This window comes from Cucurbita pepo, chromosome 19 (genome assembly GCF_057944985.1).
Source record: "Cucurbita pepo subsp. pepo isolate OVF chromosome 19, ASM5794498v1, whole genome shotgun sequence".
In the NCBI taxonomy this organism is placed as follows: domain Eukaryota; kingdom Viridiplantae; phylum Streptophyta; class Magnoliopsida; order Cucurbitales; family Cucurbitaceae; genus Cucurbita; species Cucurbita pepo.
This window is the reverse complement of record NC_141816.1, coordinates 12,976,645-12,998,886: the sequence shown is the minus strand read 5'-3', so window position 1 is coordinate 12,998,886 and position 22,242 is coordinate 12,976,645. Positions and strand designations below refer to the sequence as shown.

General features: G+C 37.6%; 2 protein-coding genes across 6 annotated transcripts; one reads left to right on the top strand and one right to left on the bottom strand.

The window, feature by feature from the left end:
• The first annotated feature begins 767 nt into the window (after window positions 1-767).
• Window positions 768-5,342, top strand: BAM3 (Leucine-rich receptor-like protein kinase family protein). Its single transcript, XM_023662020.2, has 2 exons — window positions 768-3,696; window positions 4,647-5,342. The coding sequence occupies exons 1-2, from the start codon at window positions 1,140-1,142 to the stop codon at window positions 4,982-4,984; spliced, it is 2,895 nt and encodes a 964-aa protein (XP_023517788.2). The 5' UTR covers window positions 768-1,139; the 3' UTR covers window positions 4,985-5,342.
• Window positions 5,343-5,847: 505 nt separating this feature from the next.
• Window positions 5,848-20,530, bottom strand: LOC111781441 (transcription factor GTE1). Of its 5 annotated transcripts, none has more exons than XM_087119957.1 (9): window positions 20,245-20,530; window positions 19,942-20,095; window positions 18,959-19,174; window positions 16,203-16,280; window positions 12,650-12,874; window positions 12,425-12,523; window positions 8,141-8,199; window positions 7,094-7,244; window positions 5,848-6,205 (listed from the first exon to the last, which is right to left on the bottom strand). In XM_087119957.1, exons 2-9 carry the CDS (start codon window positions 20,065-20,067, stop codon window positions 6,011-6,013), a joined length of 1,149 nt encoding a protein of 382 aa, XP_086976083.1. In that variant the 5' UTR covers window positions 20,068-20,095; window positions 20,245-20,530; the 3' UTR covers window positions 5,848-6,010. The 5 variants fall into 5 exon arrangements, with proteins under 5 accessions (XP_086976083.1, XP_086976084.1, XP_023517791.1 ...); XM_087119958.1 differs by having other exon boundaries at window positions 19,942-20,067; window positions 20,249-20,530; XM_023662023.2 differs by having other exon boundaries at window positions 20,249-20,527.
• Window positions 20,531-22,242: the final 1,712 nt, after the last annotated feature.

The following is a 22,242-nucleotide window of genomic DNA, read 5'->3' as shown; positions in this document are numbered from 1 at the left end:
CGGTCCACAATTTAGTAGCTTCTACTAAGCAGGGTGGTTTGAACTTCGATTGATAAAATTGTTTCGTGGAAACGCTTCCACCCTTGAAACTGTTTGGTTCGATCCGGTTTTTGGCTAAAAAACAGTAAAAAAAAACCAATCCAAGTCCCTTGTTTGGTTCGCTCGCCTTCACCGATCACCACGGTATTGAGAGATCTGAAATGATTTCATAACATTTGTTGTGTGATATAATCACTTGCATGTCTTGGAGTATGGTCCTACTCGTATTTATTTGCTACACTTTGAAAGGTAGCAATAACCTAGAATTAATAAAAGCATCCTTAATTATTTGCATATTTTGCATATTGAAAAATCTCGACCTTATTATTTGGGGTAAGGTATTGAAACTACTAGTGCATTCAAGACTTCACAAGTCATCTAACATCCCTTGACCTATTGTTGCCTCCTAATGTGTGACAACTGATTTGTCTACAACCATCTCAAACTAAGCCTTGGATGAACAATTGGTCCATAGATGTCTTACAATTTTTTTGAATTCAAACTAAATAATAGATGAGAAGGAACAAAGCCAAATCTGAAACACCCTTTAGTTGCCTCCTAGTCCCGAGGGATCGGTCTCAGAAGCAGATGACTTTTGTAATTAACTTTGAACAAAGTAACAAAAACCTAAACATCCTTCCCCTGCTTCCTCTGTCTACTTTTTCCACTTTGATTCAGAAAAAGTATTTTGGGAGGCCATTCTTGTAATCTTACTCTTTTAAGGCCTTCCCCTTTCAAATTTTGATATGATCCAACGGCATACGATTTTGCATCTTTATCCAAACATTGCTTTTGCTTTTGCTTTTGCTTTTCTTTTTCCCTTGCTTATTTTTCTTCTCTTTTCCTAAAGTTAAAGATGAATCCCATATATACAATACCCCAGGCAGACAGAACAAAAGGGAATAGAGATGGCCTTGGATGTTGCTGCTGATGTGCAATGTTGTGCACCCCTATATAATGTAATTCACTTCCATCTCCCCCCCCCCCCCCCCCCCCCCCCCCCTCTCTCTCTCTCTGAATGTGAGCAGCTTGCCTCCAGAAGCTGGAATAGAAACTACAGACTGTGAGTGATTGAAGTCACTACCACACCCTCCCCTCCCATGGCTGCTGCAGCTTCCCATTTGAAGTTCCTTCTCACCCCTCTAACGCTTACACTTGCGTTGCTCCTCCTTCCTTGTGCCTTCTCCCACTCTCTATCCCTCAAGGCACAAGCTTCTCTTCTGGTTTCCATCAAACAGTGTTTCGATCAACCCACTCCCTTGCTCCTGGACTGGAATGCTTCAAATTACTCTTCCCTCTGCTCTTGGACTGGAATTCAATGCGACCACATGAACACGTCACTAGTGTCGCTGGACATTTCCAATTCCAACCTCTCCGGGACCTTCCCCCCTCTAATTCACAACCTAACCAACCTTCGCTCTCTCAACATCTCCAACAATCAGCTCCGCGGACAACTCCACTGGGACTACTCTCAACTCAAACTGCTGCAGGTATTTGATGCTTACAATAACAACTTCAATGGGTCGCTCCCTACGGCCGTCCCTCAACTTCCCAGTTTAAAGCATTTAAATCTTGGCGGAAATTTCTTTAGCGGTGGAATCCCCCGAAGCTATGGTGCGATGGGGAAGCTCACTTACCTGTCGCTTGGCGGCAATGACCTGGGCGGTCCCATTCCCACTGAGCTCGGCAATCTAACCAACCTACAGCGGCTTTATTTGGGATACTTCAATGAGTTTGAGGGTGGAATACCCTCTGAACTCGGAAAGCTTGTGAATTTGAATCATCTCGACCTTGCCAGTTGTAGTTTACGGGGTCCAATCCCACCCGAGTTGGGGAACCTCAACAAGTTAGACACTCTGTTCTTGCAGACAAATCAGCTCACTGGTTCTATTCCTCCTCAGTTGGGCAACTTGAGCAGCTTGGTTTCGCTTGACCTCTCCAACAACGAACTAACTGGAGAGGTCCCCCTTGAATTTGCAAACCTCCGCCAGCTTTTGCTCTTGAACTTATTCATCAACAAGTTTCATGGAGAGATTCCTGAGGCTCTAGCCGATCTTCCCAAGTTGGAGGTTCTGAAGGTGTGGCAAAATAACTTCACTGGAGCCATTCCATCAAAGCTTGGTGAGAATGGGAGACTGACGGAGCTTGACTTGTCCACCAACAAGCTCACAGGACTGGTCCCGGAGCGTCTGTGCTTGGGAGGAAGGCTAAAGATCTTGATTTTACTGAACAATTTTCTGTTTGGGCCTCTGCCACGTGATCTAGGACGATGCCAGACGCTTGTGAGAGTTCGGATGGGCCAGAATTATTTGACGGGGCCAATCCCAGAGGGGCTGCTTTACTTGCCACAGCTCTCCCTCGTGGAATTGCAGAACAACTACCTGAGTGGACCCCTTCCACAAGATATGCGAATGCGTCCACTCCCATCTAAACTCGCCCAGCTAAACCTTGCCAACAATCGCTTTTCTGGATCCCTTCCCACCTCCATCGGAAACTTCACAAACTTGCAGATTCTGCTTCTGCCTGGAAACCGTTTCTCCGGGGACATTCCTTCTGAAATAGGCAAACTGCGAAATCTTCTCAAGCTAGACATGAACAGCAACAACTTCTCCGGTACAATCCCACCTGAACTGGGTGCTTGTGTCTCCCTCACTTACCTGGATTTGAGCCTTAATCACCTAACCTCTCCAATCCCAGTTCAAATCTCACAGATTCGCATCTTGAATTATCTGAACCTGTCTTGGAACCATCTGAACCAGAGCCTTCCGAAGGAAATTGGGTCCATAAAGAGCTTGACTTGTGCGGACTTTTCCCACAATGACTTGTCTGGTCCTATTCCCGAAACTGGTCAGTTTCTACTCTTCAATTCCACATCCTTCGAGGGCAACCCTCAACTGTGTGGATCCGCGTTGAATCCCTGCAACGTGTCAACCTCTAAGTCTCAAACCTCAACGCCCGCCAATTCCCAAACTGTTGGGAAATATAAGCTTGTGTTTGCTTTGGGACTGTTGATGTGTTCAGTAATATTTGCAGCTCTGGCAATTATTCAGACAAGGAAGGCCAAGAAGAAATCAAGTTCGTGGAAGCTAGCAGCATTCCAGAAGCTGGAATTTGGAAGCAAGGACATCATAGAGTGCGTAAAAGAGAACAACATAATTGGAAAAGGTGGAGCTGGAATTGTGTACAAAGGAGTCATGCCAAGTGGAGAACAAGTAGCCATAAAAAAACTGTTGGCCATAAACAAGGGATCCTCCCATGACAACGGTCTGTCGGCGGAGATACAGACGCTGGGCAAAATCCGTCATAGGAACATCGTGAGATTGCTTGCATTTTGCTCCAATAAGCAGACCAATCTGCTGGTTTACGAGTACATGCCCAATGGAAGTTTAGGAGAAGTTCTCCATGAAAAGAGGGGTGGTTGCCTGAAATGGGGAACCAGGCTGAAGATAGCTATAGAAGCGGCCAAAGGGCTTTGCTATTTGCACCATGATTGTTCCCCCCTAATAATTCATAGAGACGTCAAGTCCAACAACATTCTGCTCAACTCAGATTACGAGGCTCATGTAGCGGACTTCGGGTTGGCCAAGTTCTTGCAAGACAACGGAACATCGGAGTGCATGTCTGTCATAGCCGGTTCTTACGGGTATATTGCTCCAGGTATGTGTCTTGTTTCATGTTTGTTATTTTGTTCATTTGGGCTTAAGCTCGGCTTGATCAGATTCATTCATCACCCACTTATCTTAAAAGTTACGCTACAACTGGCGGTCTGAATCGAATAGAGTGAGTGCCTGGGCCTGCTGCCTGTTTCTTTGTACGTTATTCCTGCTGGGTCGGGGTCGGGGTCGGGGTCGGGGTCGATGAACTGAGTCTCCCCAGTGCCACTGCCACTGCCACTGCCATTGCCAGTGGGTGCTCTTTTAATTCCATTGTCGGTTCCCGAACCCCACAGGCGAAATATAAAACAAACTAAAGGGAGAAAAGTGGAGAGGAATTTGCCTTCGCCTTCGCCTTTGCCTTTGCCTTTGCCTTTTCCTTTTCCTTTTCCCAAATAAAGCGAAAATAGTGGTGAGGATTCCAATTCCAACAAAGGCAAAGGGGAGAAGGAATCCACTAACACAAAGGAAATTTGGGGTTTACCCTTTTTCTTTCTTGTGCTCTACTGTATATTAACTGGAGACATGAGCTTTTGGTCATCTTGAAATCATAGCCCCACCTCTCATTTCCCCAGCCTCGCCAATCCAACGCCTCCTTTTTCACTACAACACAAAATCCTTTTTCACTACAACACAAAATTTTCCCAATCACCAAACTCCAAACTATACCTCCTCCTTTTCTTCTGACCCTAAAAACATGGAGCGCCCACAAACAACACACATTTATACCATCACATTCCTTTTCCCTTTTCCCTTTCCCTTTCATTTTCATTTTCCCATGTTAATTAAGATTAACACTGTTTTTATAGTATTGCCCATTCCTCCTCCTTACACCAATCAAATTCTGTAACCTATATTGCTGTACATCCATTGAGTTTTCCAATCAAGCTCAAGCTCTAAATTTGTTTCCTCCTTGTGAATTTTCAGACTAACAACTAATCTTTTTTGCAACAGAATATGCATACACGTTAAAAGTGGATGAAAAAAGTGATGTTTATAGTTTCGGCGTAGTGTTGCTGGAGCTTATAACAGGGCGAAAGCCCGTGGGCAATTTCGGGGAAGATGGTTTGGACATCGTCCAATGGACTAAGATCCAAACCAACTCTACTAAAGAAGGAGTTGTTAAGATATTGGATCAAAGGTTGAGTAACATACCTATAGATGAAGCAAAGCAGATGTTTTTTGTTGCTATGTTATGCGTCCAAGAGCATAGCGTGGAGCGGCCAACAATGAGAGAAGTGCTTCAAATGCTTGCACAAGCCCACCAACCAAATACCTTCCACATGCATTGACCTCAACTATTTGCCTATACTCAAATATCAACGCCATAGCCAACGATAGATTGAAGATTCAGTTCTATTCTACATGAGCTGCAATCTTAGCCTCTAGTTCACCGGTTATATGATGCTAAGTGGGGTTGTTGTGATCGAAGATGGCATGCCGATGAAAGTTTGTCCTTTTCTTTTTCCACATTTCATTTTCGGTTATATATAAATGTGTGTGTGTGTGCGTGTGTCAAAGTGGTGATGATTGTGGGAGCGGTTGACATGAAGCTTTGTTTCACTATGCGAGGCACTGCATGCTGCCTCACTTCAATGTAGCAAACAGCATTTCATGGCAATAAAACAAAACACAGCCAATCAAGAGCTACCCAACAAGCAAACGTCAAAGAAGAATTGAAGAGTGACTTCAAACAATCAAAATGATCTAAACAATAACGACAAGAAAATAATGCTGATCAGCACATCAAAACAAGAACGGATGTCTGTGTTGGGTTCAAGATAAGTGTGTTCTTCAATAGATGCAACGAACCAACTACTATAACTTGTAATGAGTAAAGTGTGTTGGGTTCAAGATAGGTGGGTTCAAGACCGTTACATCAATTTCTTTTTCAAGCGGGCTTTGTTAAATTGTCGCTGCCTTGTGGGTACCTTTCCGGTTGGTCAGATCTTAAAGTCGAATCAATTTTCTCTACAAATCAAGTCCTTATCCAATTTGAACATTCATAGTAGACTTCCTTTTCTTTAATCAGTTTCAACTAGTTTCCTGTGAATTTCGGAGCCCTCTGCACTCGATCTTAGAGATAAGAATCAAGATGCTCATTTGGGGCAATTGTTAAATTTTCAACTATTTAAGAAGAGCGTTTATAAGGGCATATTCAATAGGAAGCTTTATACATACACACACACACATAACGTATTCAATAGGCAGATGGAAATAGCCACCTGGTGCAAGTAGCTTCATCTTTCTCACTCTAATTACAAACTGATGACTGTATGCAAAGAACGCCATTAGTGCCAACAATAGTCGAATACATATTAGACAACTTTTTTAGTCCTTTTTATAGCAGATTTGACAACAGCATCACAAATTTCTCTTCTCCCTTTCGAGTTATTCTTCTTGTTATCATCAATGTTATCATTGTCGATGGAGTCGATGGCTACAGCACTCTTGCTTTTTATAGCAAGTGCATCTTTAACGAAAACTTTTAACCGCCACAATGTGTACTCATTCTGAACCAAAAGAATGAAAATATTTATCACACCAACATTGGAAGAAAATGAATAGATTACTAGTCATCAAAATATTATCAAAATATTATCAGAATGAAGTACTCCCCAAAATCTAAGAATGAAGTACTACACTAAACCTTGGAAGAAAATGAATAGATTAGTACTTCAAAAACCTTGGAAGAAAATGAATAGATTACTAGGAAAGACATTATTTTAGGAAAAACCAGAAGGGTTTGATCCTTTTGTTCCGGGCGGAATAGCGATATAGCAAAGAGTCTAGATTATCTTTTACAGTCATAGCCTACTTTCTTCTTATTGTTCACAAATCGTGAATTGACCGGCATGTGACACTAATTTTGGCAACATAGATCTAAATGCAAGTAATAGTAGTATGTTATGCCAAAAGGATTCTTATTAAGTTTTAAGTCAAACTACAAGTTTAGTCCTTCAACTAATACGTTAAACTATAAGTTAGGTCATTTAACTTAAGAGTTCGTGTATATTAATACAAAATTAAAAGTTGAAAAACTTATTAAGTCACTTTTAAAGTTTTCATATTAATACAAAATTAAAAGTTAGAAACTTGTTAAATCACTTTTAAAATTTGAAAAGTTAATGGAAACAAACCTAAAAGTTTTGGTCTAAGCTTGTAATTTAAATTTACTTTTATAAGTAACCCTCCAAAATTTATCAGAAAGTCATAAACAATGAGGTACTAAAAACTTCTGTGCCTATCTCCAGCACGGGTGGATGATCATGCTATAAATGCCGATGACTAGTAGCATGACCAAAAATGAGCAACGTGCCCAACATTTCCTATCTAACAGTATAAATAACATCATAGAATTGAAATGAAGGAAACATAAAAAAACATAGAGAGATCATGACCTGAGCATCAATGTCAAGGTCCACTTCCTGAGCAGTTGCTTGAAAGTTTGGATTGTTCTCGGCAACTATTTCTAGGGCCTTCGTGAGATCTTCAGGCGACAATCGAGTGAGAGCTATTCCAAGTTTTCTCTTCTCTTCGGTGGACATTTTCCTAAGAGACATTATTCCCACACAAGAAAGAGTACTAAGTGGCAACAGTTGTTTTAACATGCCCATGGACGCTAAAAAAGAAGATTTAAATCTTATCCAACACTCATAACATTCAGAATGAATAGGATAAAAAATTGTTCATACAATTTTTCTCTACAAAACATTTTATTAATGAAATCAACCATGAAAATAAGGCATCCGCATGAATATAAATCTAAACATAATAACAATAATTAATCTACATTTAATCTCCATTATCCTGGTTCAACTAGTCTCATCATAACCCTTGACCAAGAGGTATGAGGTCCAAATCCTCGATCTAATTGTTAAGCCAGTCTGTGCACGAGAGGAAATTATCAACATTAACCACCAAAGCTCTACTCTAAACATACGGGTGTATAATCCAACCCAACCTAAATAGTTTGGATTGGATAGATCAAAAATTTTAAATCAGCTACAAAGTTTTATGAAAACTCCTCAGCCCAATCATATTTGTCTTGATATCAAATAAAGATGGACAGTCTTTCTTTCTAAAGTGATCATCCCACCAAAAAAGATAATTTCAGTGATAAGGCCTATTGCAGGTCGCAAATATAGTTGTGTTGGCTCCATTACCAAGCCAGGTTCATTTTAAGTTGGGACCAAGACAACATTTAACGCAACCCATGAATACCCCAAAAACAAACCTCACACAACGATCTCAAATGAGCTAAGCAAACACCACCCCTCTATATTGTTTACTTTGAGGGCAATGATACTGATCTTCTTTCCAGTCATTAGCAAGAAATACTATCCAAATACCTCCCCATGCCACTTGACAATTTTTGCATCCACAACAAACCCACTAAATCTTTCGTAAATCTATGCCACATATAGACATATTTTACAATCACAAACCTGCATCTCTGGATAACCATTTCCCTGAGACCCTTCAAGTTCATATCGGCCTCAGAAATCTGGAAACAATTGTACAATAATTAATTCAGAGCATCAAATAAGGACACAAAATATCACAAACAAGCTGATGAAAAATTGGTATTTTTATTTTTCAAACTGAAGTCCTTTTGAGGAAATCGTGGTAGATATTCCTAAGTTTATTTTGAAGTTTCTATTATTGAAAGTAAATAAGATATTTGCAATTTGGGATCCCAAAGTTGAAAGAAATGGTTTGACCACCATCGTGGTGGATACTCCCAAGTCTTTTGGGTTCCTTAGAGAGAGAAAAGGATTTACGACCTAATAAGGATAAGGTTGGCTTTTAATCTCCGGATTCAAATTTAATAAAAAAAATCCTCTTTTTTTGTCTCCGTTTTATCCTTTTGGTGTATTTAAGTCTGACAAATGATGGGCTTAAGAATAAATTTCGTCGGGCTTGGGATGGAGGATTTGGATAAAAAAAATTATGAAGATCAAAATATCAGCATGTGTAATTTAGATTTAGAAGATCATCTAAATCCCATTGAAGCAGAGGTGATCCCTCCCTCTGAGGATGATTTTCTTGATGATGTTGGCTCTCTTTTTCGTGATTAAGTCAGTCCTGGTGCAAAGAAAATCAGTAATGATGATTTTAAGGATATTGAGAAAGATCACTCCTCCAATAGCCTATCATGATTTGAGAAGTTTTCTTCTTTCATTGAGAAATCCCTCCTTGCTCTCCAACTATTGCAAGATAGCTTTCATTCGCTTCAGTGGTTGTTTTTGTAGTTTCGGATTTGGTATCTCCTTGCCATGTTGAAGGATCTTTTTCATCTTATTTGTGGGCTCTTGAGCTTTTGGTGATTGCAGCAGTCTGTGGCAGCAGTTTTTTGGTGTTGCCACTCTAGCCTGGTTGACCCGAGTTTAGGTTTTTGCCGGGTGGAGTATGGAACCTTTAATAGTTGAGGTGTTTGGTTTTGTCTTAAGGTTCCATTGGTCGTTGAAGATTTTGACATTTTCTCATGATGTAAATATCAAAAATCTCTCGGGGTTTGGCAATTGAAGCAGTCATAGTCAGAACTTTCCTAAGGTTTTCCCTTTGAAGTTTGTTTTATATTGGTTCAGTTCTCTTTTGCTTGGTGGAGTGTGGGCTCTTCATCAAGCATTCTTTGGTTCAGTTTATGTGGAGTTTGCTTTGGCTTTAAAGTATCTTAGCAAGCATGTTTCTCCACGAGCTAGTCTATTTTGAATCCGTTTCTCTTGCTTCCTTTTTGGGGTTAGTTTTTCTTAGATTTTATCAGTTTTGTGGTGTGGCTTTTTTTCTTTTGTTATTTGTCTCTCTCTCTGCCGTGTGAGATTGTATGAGCATTACTCTCTCACCTCAAGGTATCTCGATCCCTCTAAAACTTTTATTACTTTCTCCCTAAAAAAAACCCCAAACAAAAGCACAAAAGCTAGCAAACCATGACAAGCGGCAGGTGACAGTTTTCACAAAAGAATTACGAAGAAGATCCTCCACCTCTCTTTGAGTCGACTACATCCTCAAGTTATGAACTAGAAAATTCTAATTAAAAAAAAAAAAGACATAACTTTTCATTGAAAAAGTGAAAAAGAGACTAATGCTCAAGATACAGGCTCCAAAAAAGAAAATACACAGGAACTATGCCTTGGAAAGAGAAAACAAATAAAAGCTAAGATAAAGAATACCCATAGGAAAGTATGATAGCAAATGGGCAATTCAAAGCAGCCACGAGAGAAAAAGACTTCAAAAATTATCTGAGAATGGAACACTGCTACAAAACTCCGAGATAAAAAGATCCCTCCAAGAGACAAACTGCATAAATTTTGCGAAGGGAGCTGCAAAGAGGAGAGAGACTTCCAACCAAGAGAGAATTCCAACCAAGGACCAAACTTGAAACTCAAAGAGCTTGAAACTAATGCCAAAACAAATTGACTTGGTGCTGTTAATTAAGGAATCAAAAATCACTTCCAAAAATAAAACCATCAATGCAGAATCTTCTAAACTAGGCATAGTAATGAAACTAGCCATATTGATGAGAATGATCAAGATAACAACGTGCTCCTTAGATCAGCATAGGATACCTTCTTGAGAGATTTCATAAAAGAAGTGGCCGAAGAAAAGAAATCAAAGGAATCTTCAAAAAAACTTCAACTTTTACAGAGAAACCATCAAAAGGTGGTTGGATGCTTGAAAAATTCAAAAGGCCGGCCTTAATTGATCCATTAAGAAGTCATGCAAAGGCTCACCAATAAAGGACTCTTAACACCACTGCCTACAACAAATTAGAAATAATTGCTTCAACTCCCAAGAACCCCACCGGCAATACATTATCAAAATGACCGTATCATCCAATGGATTATCAAAATGTTGTAGATCAATCTCTACACAACTTAAAACTGACTACAGATTCTTCATCGAAGTCAATAAAGCCAAGGGAAGAGTTTTTCTGAAATGAGTCATTGCCTTCATATGGATTTAGTAAAACATGAACAAAATGAGATCCTGCAACGCTAATAATACACTGATTGGCTTCTAAAAACTGAGTTGAGGCAGAGCTTGTACCAAAGTTGATTGAATAAAAAATTTGGAGCATGATTATTCAATAACAAAATGAGATCCTGCAAGGCTAATATTACACTGATTGGCTTCTAAAAGCTGAGTTGAGGCCATAGAGCTTGTATAAACAGTTGATTGAATAAAAAATTTGGAGCATGATTCTTCAATAACAAAATGAGATCCTGCAGGGCTAATATTACACTGATTGGCTTCTAAAAACTGAGTTGAGGCCTTAGAGTTTGTATCATCAGTTGATTGAATCAAAAGGTTGGAGCATGATTCTTCAATAACATCATCATTAAATGAGGATAGATCAGGGACCTTGAAATGCAAAAGGCTTGAAGACTTTCCTAGTATAAATTCCGAATATGCATTAATAAAACGGTCTTTTACTTCCTTAATGCTCCGATTTTCTCAAGTGTCAAAAACCGAGGAAAACTCTTCAACCGTTGCCTTAAACGTGGGCCCTACATCAGATAAAGCCTCCTTTGATTTATGAGAAAAGTTAACGGCAGTTGGGACATCTATAGGCGGGCGCAAAGTTTCCTTTCCAAGCAGACTTCCTTCAATTAATGCAACATTCTCTGTCTGGATTAATTTTTTCCCATTGGAAATCGGAGAGAGAATCATTAGCCAACTTTTCCCCTTCTCTCATAATTTTTGTCTTCCCATCTGAGAATAGAGTCGATCCTTGGACGTAAGCAGAACTGTGACTTAAAAACTCATTATCAACCAGAGGAACATTCATATCGACATTTAAATTAACCATGGTATCTCCTTCTGAAGTCTAATAATTCCTTGAAACTGATGAGAGATTAAATTCATTTGTTATTCTTACTCTTGTATCATAGAAAATCATTCGTCTTTTATCACCTACAATATTCTTTTTAGATCAATAGAATTTGGAAAGTCATCAAATGACAGTGTTCCCTGAAAAATCCTTGGTATAATGGTCTCCAAAGAAAACTTCCTCTCCCTAACTAGTCAATTGTTGGTCTGAAATCCAAAACTTCGTGCAGCACAATCCTGCCTAAAGAACTCTTACATAAGGCAGTATGAATCATCTCCCAATAAACACGCCAACCTCTTTTATTTACCAACGGGAACCATTACAACATTCCTCTTGCCCTAAGTATTGATGGGGTTGCGTTCAAGAACCCAACCATAAAGATTTCACTTGTTACTAATCTGCTAATCCCAAAATCACCTTTGGCGTGTCTAAGAAAGTGAACATTTGGCGTGTCTACAGCCTTTTCAAGCCAAAGAGTTGCCTGAGACAAATAAAGATGGAAAATAGACAGCTTCAGACTTTTCTTTTACCGTGAAAAACTCATTATTCGAAAAAAGGATAGAGAAGAGCTTCCCCATGCAACAACTACTTAACTCCATATTTTTTAGAGAGACTATCCAACATAAATGAGACCTAAAAAAACAGAATTGAAAAGAAAGAACTTGTGAAGAGGATCTAGAGAAGAGATCAATGGAGTCCCCATTTTGGTTTCGTGTTTCTGGTTCATATTTTTAGTTGTTTTTTCAGGCGAGTATTTGTTGTTTTTTCAACAATGTTTGAAAACTTTAAAAAGCTAACCTATCACTTTTTAAACGTAGATACCAATAAATCCTAATATTTAAAAAGTCATTTACCCTCAAAAAAAATAAATGAATAAATAAACTTAATAATTCCTAACCTCATTGCTTATATCTCTTGCCATGTTAGCGTAAGTTGCCTCCTGTGCATGCTGCATATCAAACTGAAACTCGACTTCCTCCTCCACTTTTCTTTTTTCCTGGAAAAGCATGAACATTTTCTTTGATGGAAACCACGTTTAATGTTCAAAACTCAGGCTAGTGGAAAACACACAAGTCATTAAAGCATGTAGGTTAAAAACAGCCATAGATAGGGTAAATATTACCTCCTCGGCAACTTTGGGCAAAAGCTGCAGCCACTTCTCTTCAAATTTTTCCAGCAAGGTTTTTGCCATCACATGAACATCGTTCTTTTCATCATTATATCTCATTGCATTCTTAAAAACCAATCTCACATCAGCATATATTTCACGGACATTCTTGTACCCAGAACCATCTTTGGCTTCCATTTTGTTTTTAATTGTACTAAAATCCATTGGTTTGTCAATAACCTAAACCAGTAGCAATTGAAGGAGCATGCAGTAAAGATACCATCAACAAAGATGAATAAAGAAAGGTAGATGCCACATTCCACACAAAGTGAAAAAATTTAAAACTAGCATATCTAATCCAATAATAGTCATAAACAAGTGCCTCTAGTATTGCCGAACCGAGGACGTCATTTAGATGCAAGCAACCATCCTATACCTACCCAACTAACAGCAGCATCTGCAGCATAACCAATAATTGCAATGCAAATATCTAAGAAGCAGGGACAAATTACTGCTCCATTATATGCGTACAGATGTGGTCACCAACTCAAAAGATGGTTAACGAAGAGTACAGAAAGCACACAATAAAGTAGAGATGGAAACAACGCCAGTGAAACCAATCCTCCTCCCTCATCTCTATACTCTCTTCTCACAATAATATTCTAAAATTAATAATGCAGGTATAATAAGCAATGAAGCATAATTTGCACGGCAATCATCAACCATCTGTACATGGCAGCAAAGATGATGAGAGACCTGTAGAGTTGCGAGCAGAATCTAAGAAGCATGAGCATTATACTACTTTCTCCATATAATACATGTGAAATTTTTTTCTGCTATTTTTTCTCTTTTTTAATGGAAAAAAGAAAACATCCTTTCCCGTAGATAGTTAAGATAGACTATATGAACCACAGAAAAAAGTGACGACAAGAAAAGAATGATGACAAGGACTGCTAGTTTCCAAAATTCATATTTTCCAATAAGGATCTTCTAAGGCCCCGTGTATATTCCTTGGAACGAATAGGATAAAAAGACATTTATCCTAGATGTGAAAGCTTTATAACTATTTAACAAATTTGATATGACACATAGTTTGGAATGGGATATTTAGTACAACTTCCAGTACCTTTTTTAATGGCCATGGAAACATCAAGATCAAACATAATTGGCGAAGTATTTTGAATAGTTGAAGAAGTACAAGTAAAAGAGGGATATCTGAGTTTTTAGGTTTCATTCATCGAAGTCCAACCTTGACCCTGTGAAGGATCAACTATCTGGTCTTGGTTCCTAATTGAATTTTCTTTTACTATAAACCTTAAAGATACATTTAAATTTATTCTTTCCCTATAAAAAGGACATGTAATTCTATAAAAATAAACAAGAAAAACAGCAAGCTAATTTGAACTTACAACAAAAACCAATGGTTTGATTTTGCAATTTAAAGGTTGAAAATGTTTAAAGATACATTTTAATTTAAAAATTAAAAATAAAATAGCTTTCAAATTTCAAATCCAGCTGCCGGCCATCTGAGCTTCTAAGGAAATGCAAAGCAGAATCACATGGAGGCAGGGATGTGATTATATATAATATTATAGTATTATATATCCAAGACTAGGTTGGGAATTCAGCTTGGGCTGGGGCCTTGTGGATGTCACTAGGGAAGGTAGGCAACAGAAATATATAATATTACAGTATATGCATGCGGTTCAGTGGTTTTGGGTTTGATTTCAGAGCCCAAAACCAAAACCAAAACTAAAACCAAACCACATATTTCGATTTAAAAAAACCCAAATGACCCAAACTAAACTGCAAACTGCATAAACTCAAAATTTGATTCAGTTTGAATTGTTTTTATCATTTTTTTTTTTTTTCTATTTTGGTGTGCATCCTACCTATAGGATTGATTATTAGGAAACTATAGCAAAAAGTATTTTTATCTCTAGCAAAAATTTAGATGGGTCACTTCACGACCTTGGTATAGAAATGATTTTCTTAATGGAAAACTTGAGGAAGTGTTCATGAGCTTACCATCAAGTTTTTAAATTAATCTTGAAAAAGGCAGAGCGTGCCAAGTAAAGAAGTCTCTGTATACGCTCAAACAATCTCCAAGAGTATGGTTTGATAATCATTCTACTAATAACAAAACAACATTTTTTATTGTTTATGTACGTGATATTCTTCTTATATGCGATGACAAAGTAGAATTGGTGCCAAGAAGAAAGTAGAATTGGTGCCAAGAAGAAAGTAGAATTTGAGCCAAGAAGAAAGTAGAATTGGAGCCAAGAAAAAAGTAGAATTGGAGCCAAGAAGAAGCTTGCAAGTGAGTTTCAAATCAAGGACCTAGGAACACTAAAATACTTTCTAAGAATGGGGCTTGCAAGATCCAACAGTATTTTGTGAATCAAAGAAAATATATCATTGATTTACTTGGAGAAATAAGTCTACTCGAGGAAAAAAAATGATATCAAAAAATTATGGAAAAACTCATCTATTTGTCTCACACATGTTCAAATATTACTATTGTTGTGAGCAAGTCAATTCATGCCATCGCTAGGACCAATTCACTTTGAAGCTTCCTATAGAATCTAATGATATCAGAAGTTAAAAATATATATTGTTTAAAAGTACAATCATCTACAAGTTGAAGTTCATACAATAGATAGAAGGTCTACTCCTAGCAATTGTTTCACCATTGGAGGTAACTTGGTTACTTGGTAAAGCAAAACACAAATGTAGTGGTCAAAAACAGCGTCGAAGTAGTATTCAGGGCTAGGCACGGTATTTCTGAAGGTTGGATAAAAAGGCTACTTGAAAATTTTAGAGTTTTTCAGAAAGCACCCATACGGGTTGCAACAACAAGGTTGTCATCTCCATAGCCAGTAATCCAGGTCAACATGATAGAACAAAATATTTTTTAAGTTGACAAACACTTCATAAAGGAGAAAATTGACACTAAGTATTTGTTATCTCCTAATAATTTTGCCCATAATTCCATTTAACATAATAAGAGAAAACATACGAAAGTCTCAAAAGACGAGTAAGTGACGGGGAGGTGGAAGGGAGTTTCGGGAACAAAGCCCCCGGATTTCAAAGTTCAGCCCTACCCTCCCGTATCTTTTCCCTATCTAAGCTATATCAACAACAAATACTTCATAAAGGAGAAAATTGGCATGGTTGTGGTTTGTGTATTCCCTTATCTCCCAACAACAGATAAGATTGTTGCTGTTTTGACTAAAGGACTGCCAAAAGTACAATTTGATAGAACGATTGACAAGCTAACGATGAAAAATATATTTAAACAAGCTTATTGTGTTGATGCATTATAAGTGTTGGTGTATTATTAGTAAATATTACTTGTAAATACTTAAATTAGTTTATAGTTTATTTTTGTTTTTATTCCTCTTTCCTTTTTGCATGGGTCTTTCTCCATCATAAGAGGGCTATATAATTCTTACCTTTAATTCATTGAATACAAAAATAGTCTATTCCATCAAAATTCAATAATGAAACAAATTCAGGTCCAGCTCCATATTATAAGCATCAGTACATTAAGGAAAGGATATTGTACCTCGTAATAGTCATGTAAGCCAAGACCTTCAACATCGACAGGGTCCAAAAAGGGCCATGCCCACTTGTGTTGACTGATCTGTAAATTAACAAGTTAAGCAAAATTATTGATACTTGAAGAGTTAATGTAAAACAAAAGAACTAAGAATTATCCCCCAGATATGATGAAAGACAATTGCAGATTTTAACCCTTAGACAGGCAAAAACCGTATCCAAGCAAGTAGATGCTTAATGATTTGATGTCAAACAGCCAGAAGTCTCTTGTACATTCTACCTAAGCGACAATATTCCCCTCTTGTTAGAATAAGGGAAAATATGCAGAGCTAAAAGGAATGTATGGAGGAATAGCTAACTAGAAGGGGAGTTATGCATTTAAGCATCAGGTTTGAAAAAATGAGGGCAAAGGAGCATTAAAGTGCGACTCCTTAAAGGCATCTTCTTCAACTCTGCCAAGGAAAGTATTCCTAATGTGGTCATAAATGCTTGGCATATTTACACCTGCAAAGCAATCCAAAGCAAGAATCCACACTCAAACCTCCCTTTTTTGTTTTGTTTTATTACAATGATGGTGGTGAAGAGTGAAAATCAAGAAACAAATGTTCTACAATCATCCTATTAAAAAAAATCTTCAATTTTCTTTATTTCTCTAGGAGTTTGGGGAGAGAGGCTTCATTGACTACGTCATGAATAAAACTCACGTTTATTTGTTGCCCAAGGAGAAAAGAATTATGCTCAAAGGGTGAAGAGTTTTAAACATATCAACCAAGTCGCCAGCTTGTACAAGATTTTAGCCATGATGTTGACTGGAAGGATGAACGGTTTTTTCTTCTACAATTCTGGTAAATTAGGAAGCTTCTGTGACTAAGAGACATTTTAGAAAAAGTGCTCAGAGGAAATGATACAAATGAGTGTACGACAAGTAAAAAGGACATTATTTTTAAAATTGATTTTTTAGAAGGTTTGCGCTCATGCGAATTGGAAATTGTTAGATAAAATGCTTTGGAAATAGGTTTGCTCGGCAAATGAAGATCTTGGATTTCTTGCATATATTTTACATTTTCATCTATAGAAGACAATAGAGAAAAGACCTCTGCCTCTAGAGGGCTTAGACAAGGAGATTCTCCCTTTTGTAGTGATCTTAGATGTTTTTTGAAGACTTGTGGAAATGGACATCGAGAAAGGGGCAGTGGACCTAGGAGAAGTATTTCTTTTCTAAGGGAGGGAGGATGACTTTAGTCAAGTTGACTCCAGGTGAATACCTATATATTTCTTGTCTTTCGTTTAGAAAAAAACATGGAGAAATGGGCAGTGGACCAAGGAGAAGTCTTTCCTTTCTAAGGGAGAGAGGATGACTTCAATCAGGTGAATCCCTATACATTTCTGTCTTTCGTTTAAAAAGTAAATTGTAAGATGCTTATCATGGAAAGATTAGTGTATAAAGAGGGATGTCATCTAGAGAAATAGGAGGTTAGGCATAGAGAATATGGCACGAAGGGACTTAACTCTCCTAGCCACAAGGTTGTCACACTTACATTTCGAGACAAATGCTTTGAGACATTGGATAATCACAAGGAAATACGAAGGTCACTTGATCATGATTATGGACTCTAAAGCTATATTTAGAAGTCCATAGAAAAACATCTCCTGTTGCATCCCCTCCTTGAACATTTCATTAAGTTGTTCATGGTAAACACGGCTCATTATTCATTTTTATATGATTTCTAGATCAATAGTAATTTCCTTTCAAGTTCTTTTCGTACATCTCTATAATTATTCACTTCAAGCATGTTCTTCAGTAAATTTCCATTTTTGTATTATCTCAACTCAATCTGCTTTATCTCTATTTTTTGTTTCTTTTCCTTTATCTAGAATGCTAAATTCCGAAGAAAGCGAAGTTTTGTGCTTGGATGGCTTCTTTGCTGATGTTAAACGTTATGGACTTATTTCAAACCTCTTATCCGTGGTTATAGGTCCCTAATAAGGTGAGATGTAAAAGAGGTCTAAGAAGGATCTCGAACATGTGCTTTGCAGTTGCCACTTTGCATTGGTATACAAGAAAGAAAAAATGGTTGCTACTTTGCAATGAAACTAGCTAGCAATTTCTTGGAAATGTTTGGAGTTAATTTGGCTCCTACCAAAATTCATGGGGTCATGACAGAAGAGATGTTCATAATAAAAGAATCTTTAGGGGTTGGGATTAGGCTTGAAATACAATGCATTCCAATCGGTCTCTGTGTGTTCTTGTGCGGAACATTTTGTAATTATTCTTTCTTTTTATTGTAACCAATTGGAGCGATCTCTGTAACTTAACTTTCTGGTATATTTATGCATTCTTTATTCTTTTCTTTTTCTTTTCTTTCTGCTTTGCTCCTTTGAACATGTGCCATTATATTTTTCAGGCACGTCCTTCTGTACTTTCACTTCCTTGATGAAAGCTAGTTTCTAATCAGGAGGAGGAGGGGATGCAAATTTAAAATACATTTTAAGAAAGTAAAAACTCAAGGCATTGGCATTCATAGTTTTACATCAGGAAAAAAAGTAAAATTTATAAATTTATAGACTTAAAAAAAATTTAAAAATCCACCTACCGACCATGGTAAGTAAAACTACATTGCAAATCAGGCTCTTTATGACGAAGAAGCCTGCTTTTAATCATTTGGTATCTTTTCCCTCCATAATAAAACAGTCATTGAAGTTCAGATTGCAGCCCAACCCAAGAACCATAAAGAGAAGAAAAAAAAAAAAACTTAAACTCACCTGACGGAAAATTGTAGCAAACTGACGCATAAGCTCTTGCATTCTCTTTGCAGCCGCTCCTTCCCTGCGTGAGGAGTCTTGCTGTTGCTTCCTGATACTGGTTATATGTTTTTCCTTGTCCTTATCCTTCAAAGTTGAACTAGCTTTTGAAATATTCTGCTGGGCATCACCTCTAGCCAAATAGAATTGTTCAATTTCAATCACTCGCTTCTCAAGCTGCAAGATTTGCTCAGAGCTAATAAATTATCCGAGTAAAAAAAGTTGGCAAAATTATATAAGGTTGATGTGCATGCCTAAGAAATAAGAATTAAGATAAACAAATTTATTCAATATTAAGGTACGTTTGAAGCGGACAATTTTTAAAGATGCGAGATCAGATTCTCTTTGCATTGGTAAGACACACAATGCAGGAGGAGTATAAGCCCGAAGCAGTTTTTTAAACGATTTAAAAAGTATGCGTAAAATTAGCAACTCCCCTCCTCCTATATATATAATAGCTGATGGCTAAAGGAGGGAGGATTAAACTACATCAGTTACCGTAAGTTAAAGATAAAAAGTAAAAACTGATGCCAATTAACTAACAAAATAAAAGTTAAAAGCCTACCTACATCACATACCCCAGATTGCTTTTCTTTGGAGTATTTTAACGGTGATGATATGTTATAAAAAAAAATATATGTATAAATGAAACTTCCGATGAGCTTTTTGTGACTGATATTGTGATCAGTGAGACCCATATTACCTTGGTTATTAAAAACAACTAAATACATTATCAACTCTACTGTATATTTCAGTGCCTACGATGCTCAATTTTGAGGTCTTATCTTCTCCTGTCCAGTATTTTCTTTTCTAAAGCTAATGCACTTTTTATTATTCAAGGTTGGATGTCAAAGACGATAGACAAGTAGTGCATATGACATGGATACAGAAAAAGCCCTGGAAAAAAAAAAAACTTCTTATCAATCTCAACTGAGAGGCCTCACCTTATCTATCTGAACTGAGATCTCGTCAACACGATGCATAAAGCCCTCCGCTTCTGCAGCATCACCAGTGTCGTTTCCTTGTCTAGAATCAACAAAATCTGGAATTGAAGAAGGAACCGGTTCCATCTGACAAGAGCGCGACCAAATTTGAGCTCTGAGCATGAAAATTGTGTAAGTAGGGCTTGGTGATCGGTAATAGCGTCTAACCATGAAAAGGTGGTTTAATCGTGTCGAAGGAACAAAGAAGAGGAAGAAGAAATTGAACCCTAGAAATTAATAATAGAAAACCAAATTCCTAGTTACCTACCACTTCGCCCCAGGCCGACGATCAGAAGGCGTACGAAAAACCAAATGTGTTGCTGTGCCTGTGACCGTAACTACTCGTTGTAGCTACATATATACCTTTGCAGTGACCATGAATCCATTACACGAATTACGCGCGGGTGTAGTGTATACTTCATTCAGAATAGGTGTTGAATCGTGTTTCAATTATAACTCATAACCTTTAAAATGGTTTCAAATTAATCATCCATCTTGCAGTCGCTTAATATAAATATGGAAACATGGCATAGTGGAGTTCTAGTCACATTCAAAGTTTTTGGGAACAAATTTGGGGTTTAGAATCAGATAATCTTGTCTTCGGTGTTCGAGGAAAATAAAAAATGTTGAGGGATAATTATACCACAAAGGACTATACAGTATGAACGAAAAAGATGAAAAACAAACAAAGAGAACCATTATTGCTCTGTAGATTTCTTAGTTGTTAGGATAAAAACACTTTTCCATCCTTGGTAACCTTTTTTCTATACAAAAATCTATTACGAAATTTAAGCTTATTTGTCCACACACACGGCACCCGGGTACACATGTTCAATCTTCTACAACTCTATCTGACTTGCCTCTACACTTAGGCTAAGTCACTCGGGTCCTTGTATATTTTTTAATTTATATACTTTTTATTGTATTTAGGCTGTAATTTAGGTGTACTCTAATATGTTGTGTATATATCCACATTATGCTAAATAAAATATCACAGAAAAACTTTCTTGGCATCGTGTCAGTGCTTACCCATCCTATCAGTTTAAAAATCCCTAGTCGCTATCTGACGACCACGAAGTTGGATCACTTCTGCTATTTTTTTTTTTTTTTTCTTAACCAACAGATTCTAAATCCCAAAGTTAAGTTTGACTCAATTGCAGACGGTTTCCTTAGGGTTTTAGCAGATATTTGCAAGCAGGTAGAACAATTTTATACACAAGTTTCAGCACAAATGGTGAATGGTGAAAACATTTGATACTTTGGTTCCGGGGATCAAACATATAATTTAATTTGTCATGTTTTATTGACATTTGATATTGTGTGGTCATGAGTAATGACACTCTCATTAAAGACTTGCATAAAGTTTGCGTGTCGGAGATGGGATGATTGGACTGCAGACTCCATGCTTGTGTTTATGGATCATGAGGAGCATTGACTGAAAAATTGTAGCAACGGTTCCTTATGAACATGTGGCAAAGAAACTTCGGAATTATCTTGGGGTTTAGTGTTGCTAACGATCAACCAATTCAACCCTTAAGGTCATCTATCAAGAACTTTAAGCAAAATCTTAAAACGTTACATGCTTGCAAATTTGGACTTCGCATTTGTGATGTTTCCCATCAATTCCAAAAATAAATAAAAAAATAAAAATAAAAATAAAAATAAAAAAATGTTGGAATTGATGATACCTTGTGTTCTCTTGGTAGATCCTAGTCTCCCGTCTCAAAACTCATTACCATCGTTGGATGGTGCCTATTAAACTCTCATACAAGAGGAGAATTCTGTGATATGACTCACAATAAGTTGTTCCTGCAAAGAACCATGTTTTTCTTATAAAGGGGCATGTCTATAAGGAATATTCGATAAGTGCAACAGACCAGACAAGTCTCACCTATCTCCTACTTACTGCAAACAACCTAACCATGATGTGTCCACCTGTTTTAAAATCCATGGCTACCGTGACTGGCGGGAGTCGCGATCAACAGATGGGAGAGGAACGACAAAGACTGTTCTCCAATTCTTTTCTTTCTTAAGAGGGGATGGAGAAGAAATATGTTAGTCTAGAAAGGCAGCTTGGTGTGATGGAAGGAGTCTATGGCCTCGTCAGCCACAGCAGACTTGTGTGAAGCGAAAGTGCTTATGTTCAGAATCCCTTCCTGATCTTTGGAAGAATCTTAGATTTCCAATAACCCATATTGATTGATGCCTAGAAGCAAAACTAGAACAAGAAGTAGAGCTAGAACATCTTCCCAAATAATAACA

Bases quoted from the DNA above. Each gene is read 5' to 3' on its own strand.
- BAM3 (XM_023662020.2), top strand. From the start codon at position 1,140: ATGGCTGCTGCAGCTTCCCATTTGAAGTTCCTTCTCACCCCTCTAACG. The intron at 3,697-4,646 runs GTATGTGTCTTG...TTTTTGCAACAG, and splicing joins TTACGGGTATATTGCTCCAG to AATATGCATACACGTTAAAA.
- LOC111781441 (XM_023662022.2), bottom strand. From the start codon at position 20,151: ATGGTTAGACGCTATTACCGATCACCAAGCCCTACTTACACAATTTTC. The intron at 8,200-12,424 runs GTTAGGAATTAT...AATTGTTTCCAG, and splicing joins CAAGAGATATAAGCAATGAG to ATTTCTGAGGCCGATATGAA. The intron at 7,245-8,140 runs GTTTGTGATTGT...AATGTCTCTTAG, and splicing joins ATGGTTATCCAGAGATGCAG to GAAAATGTCCACCGAAGAGA.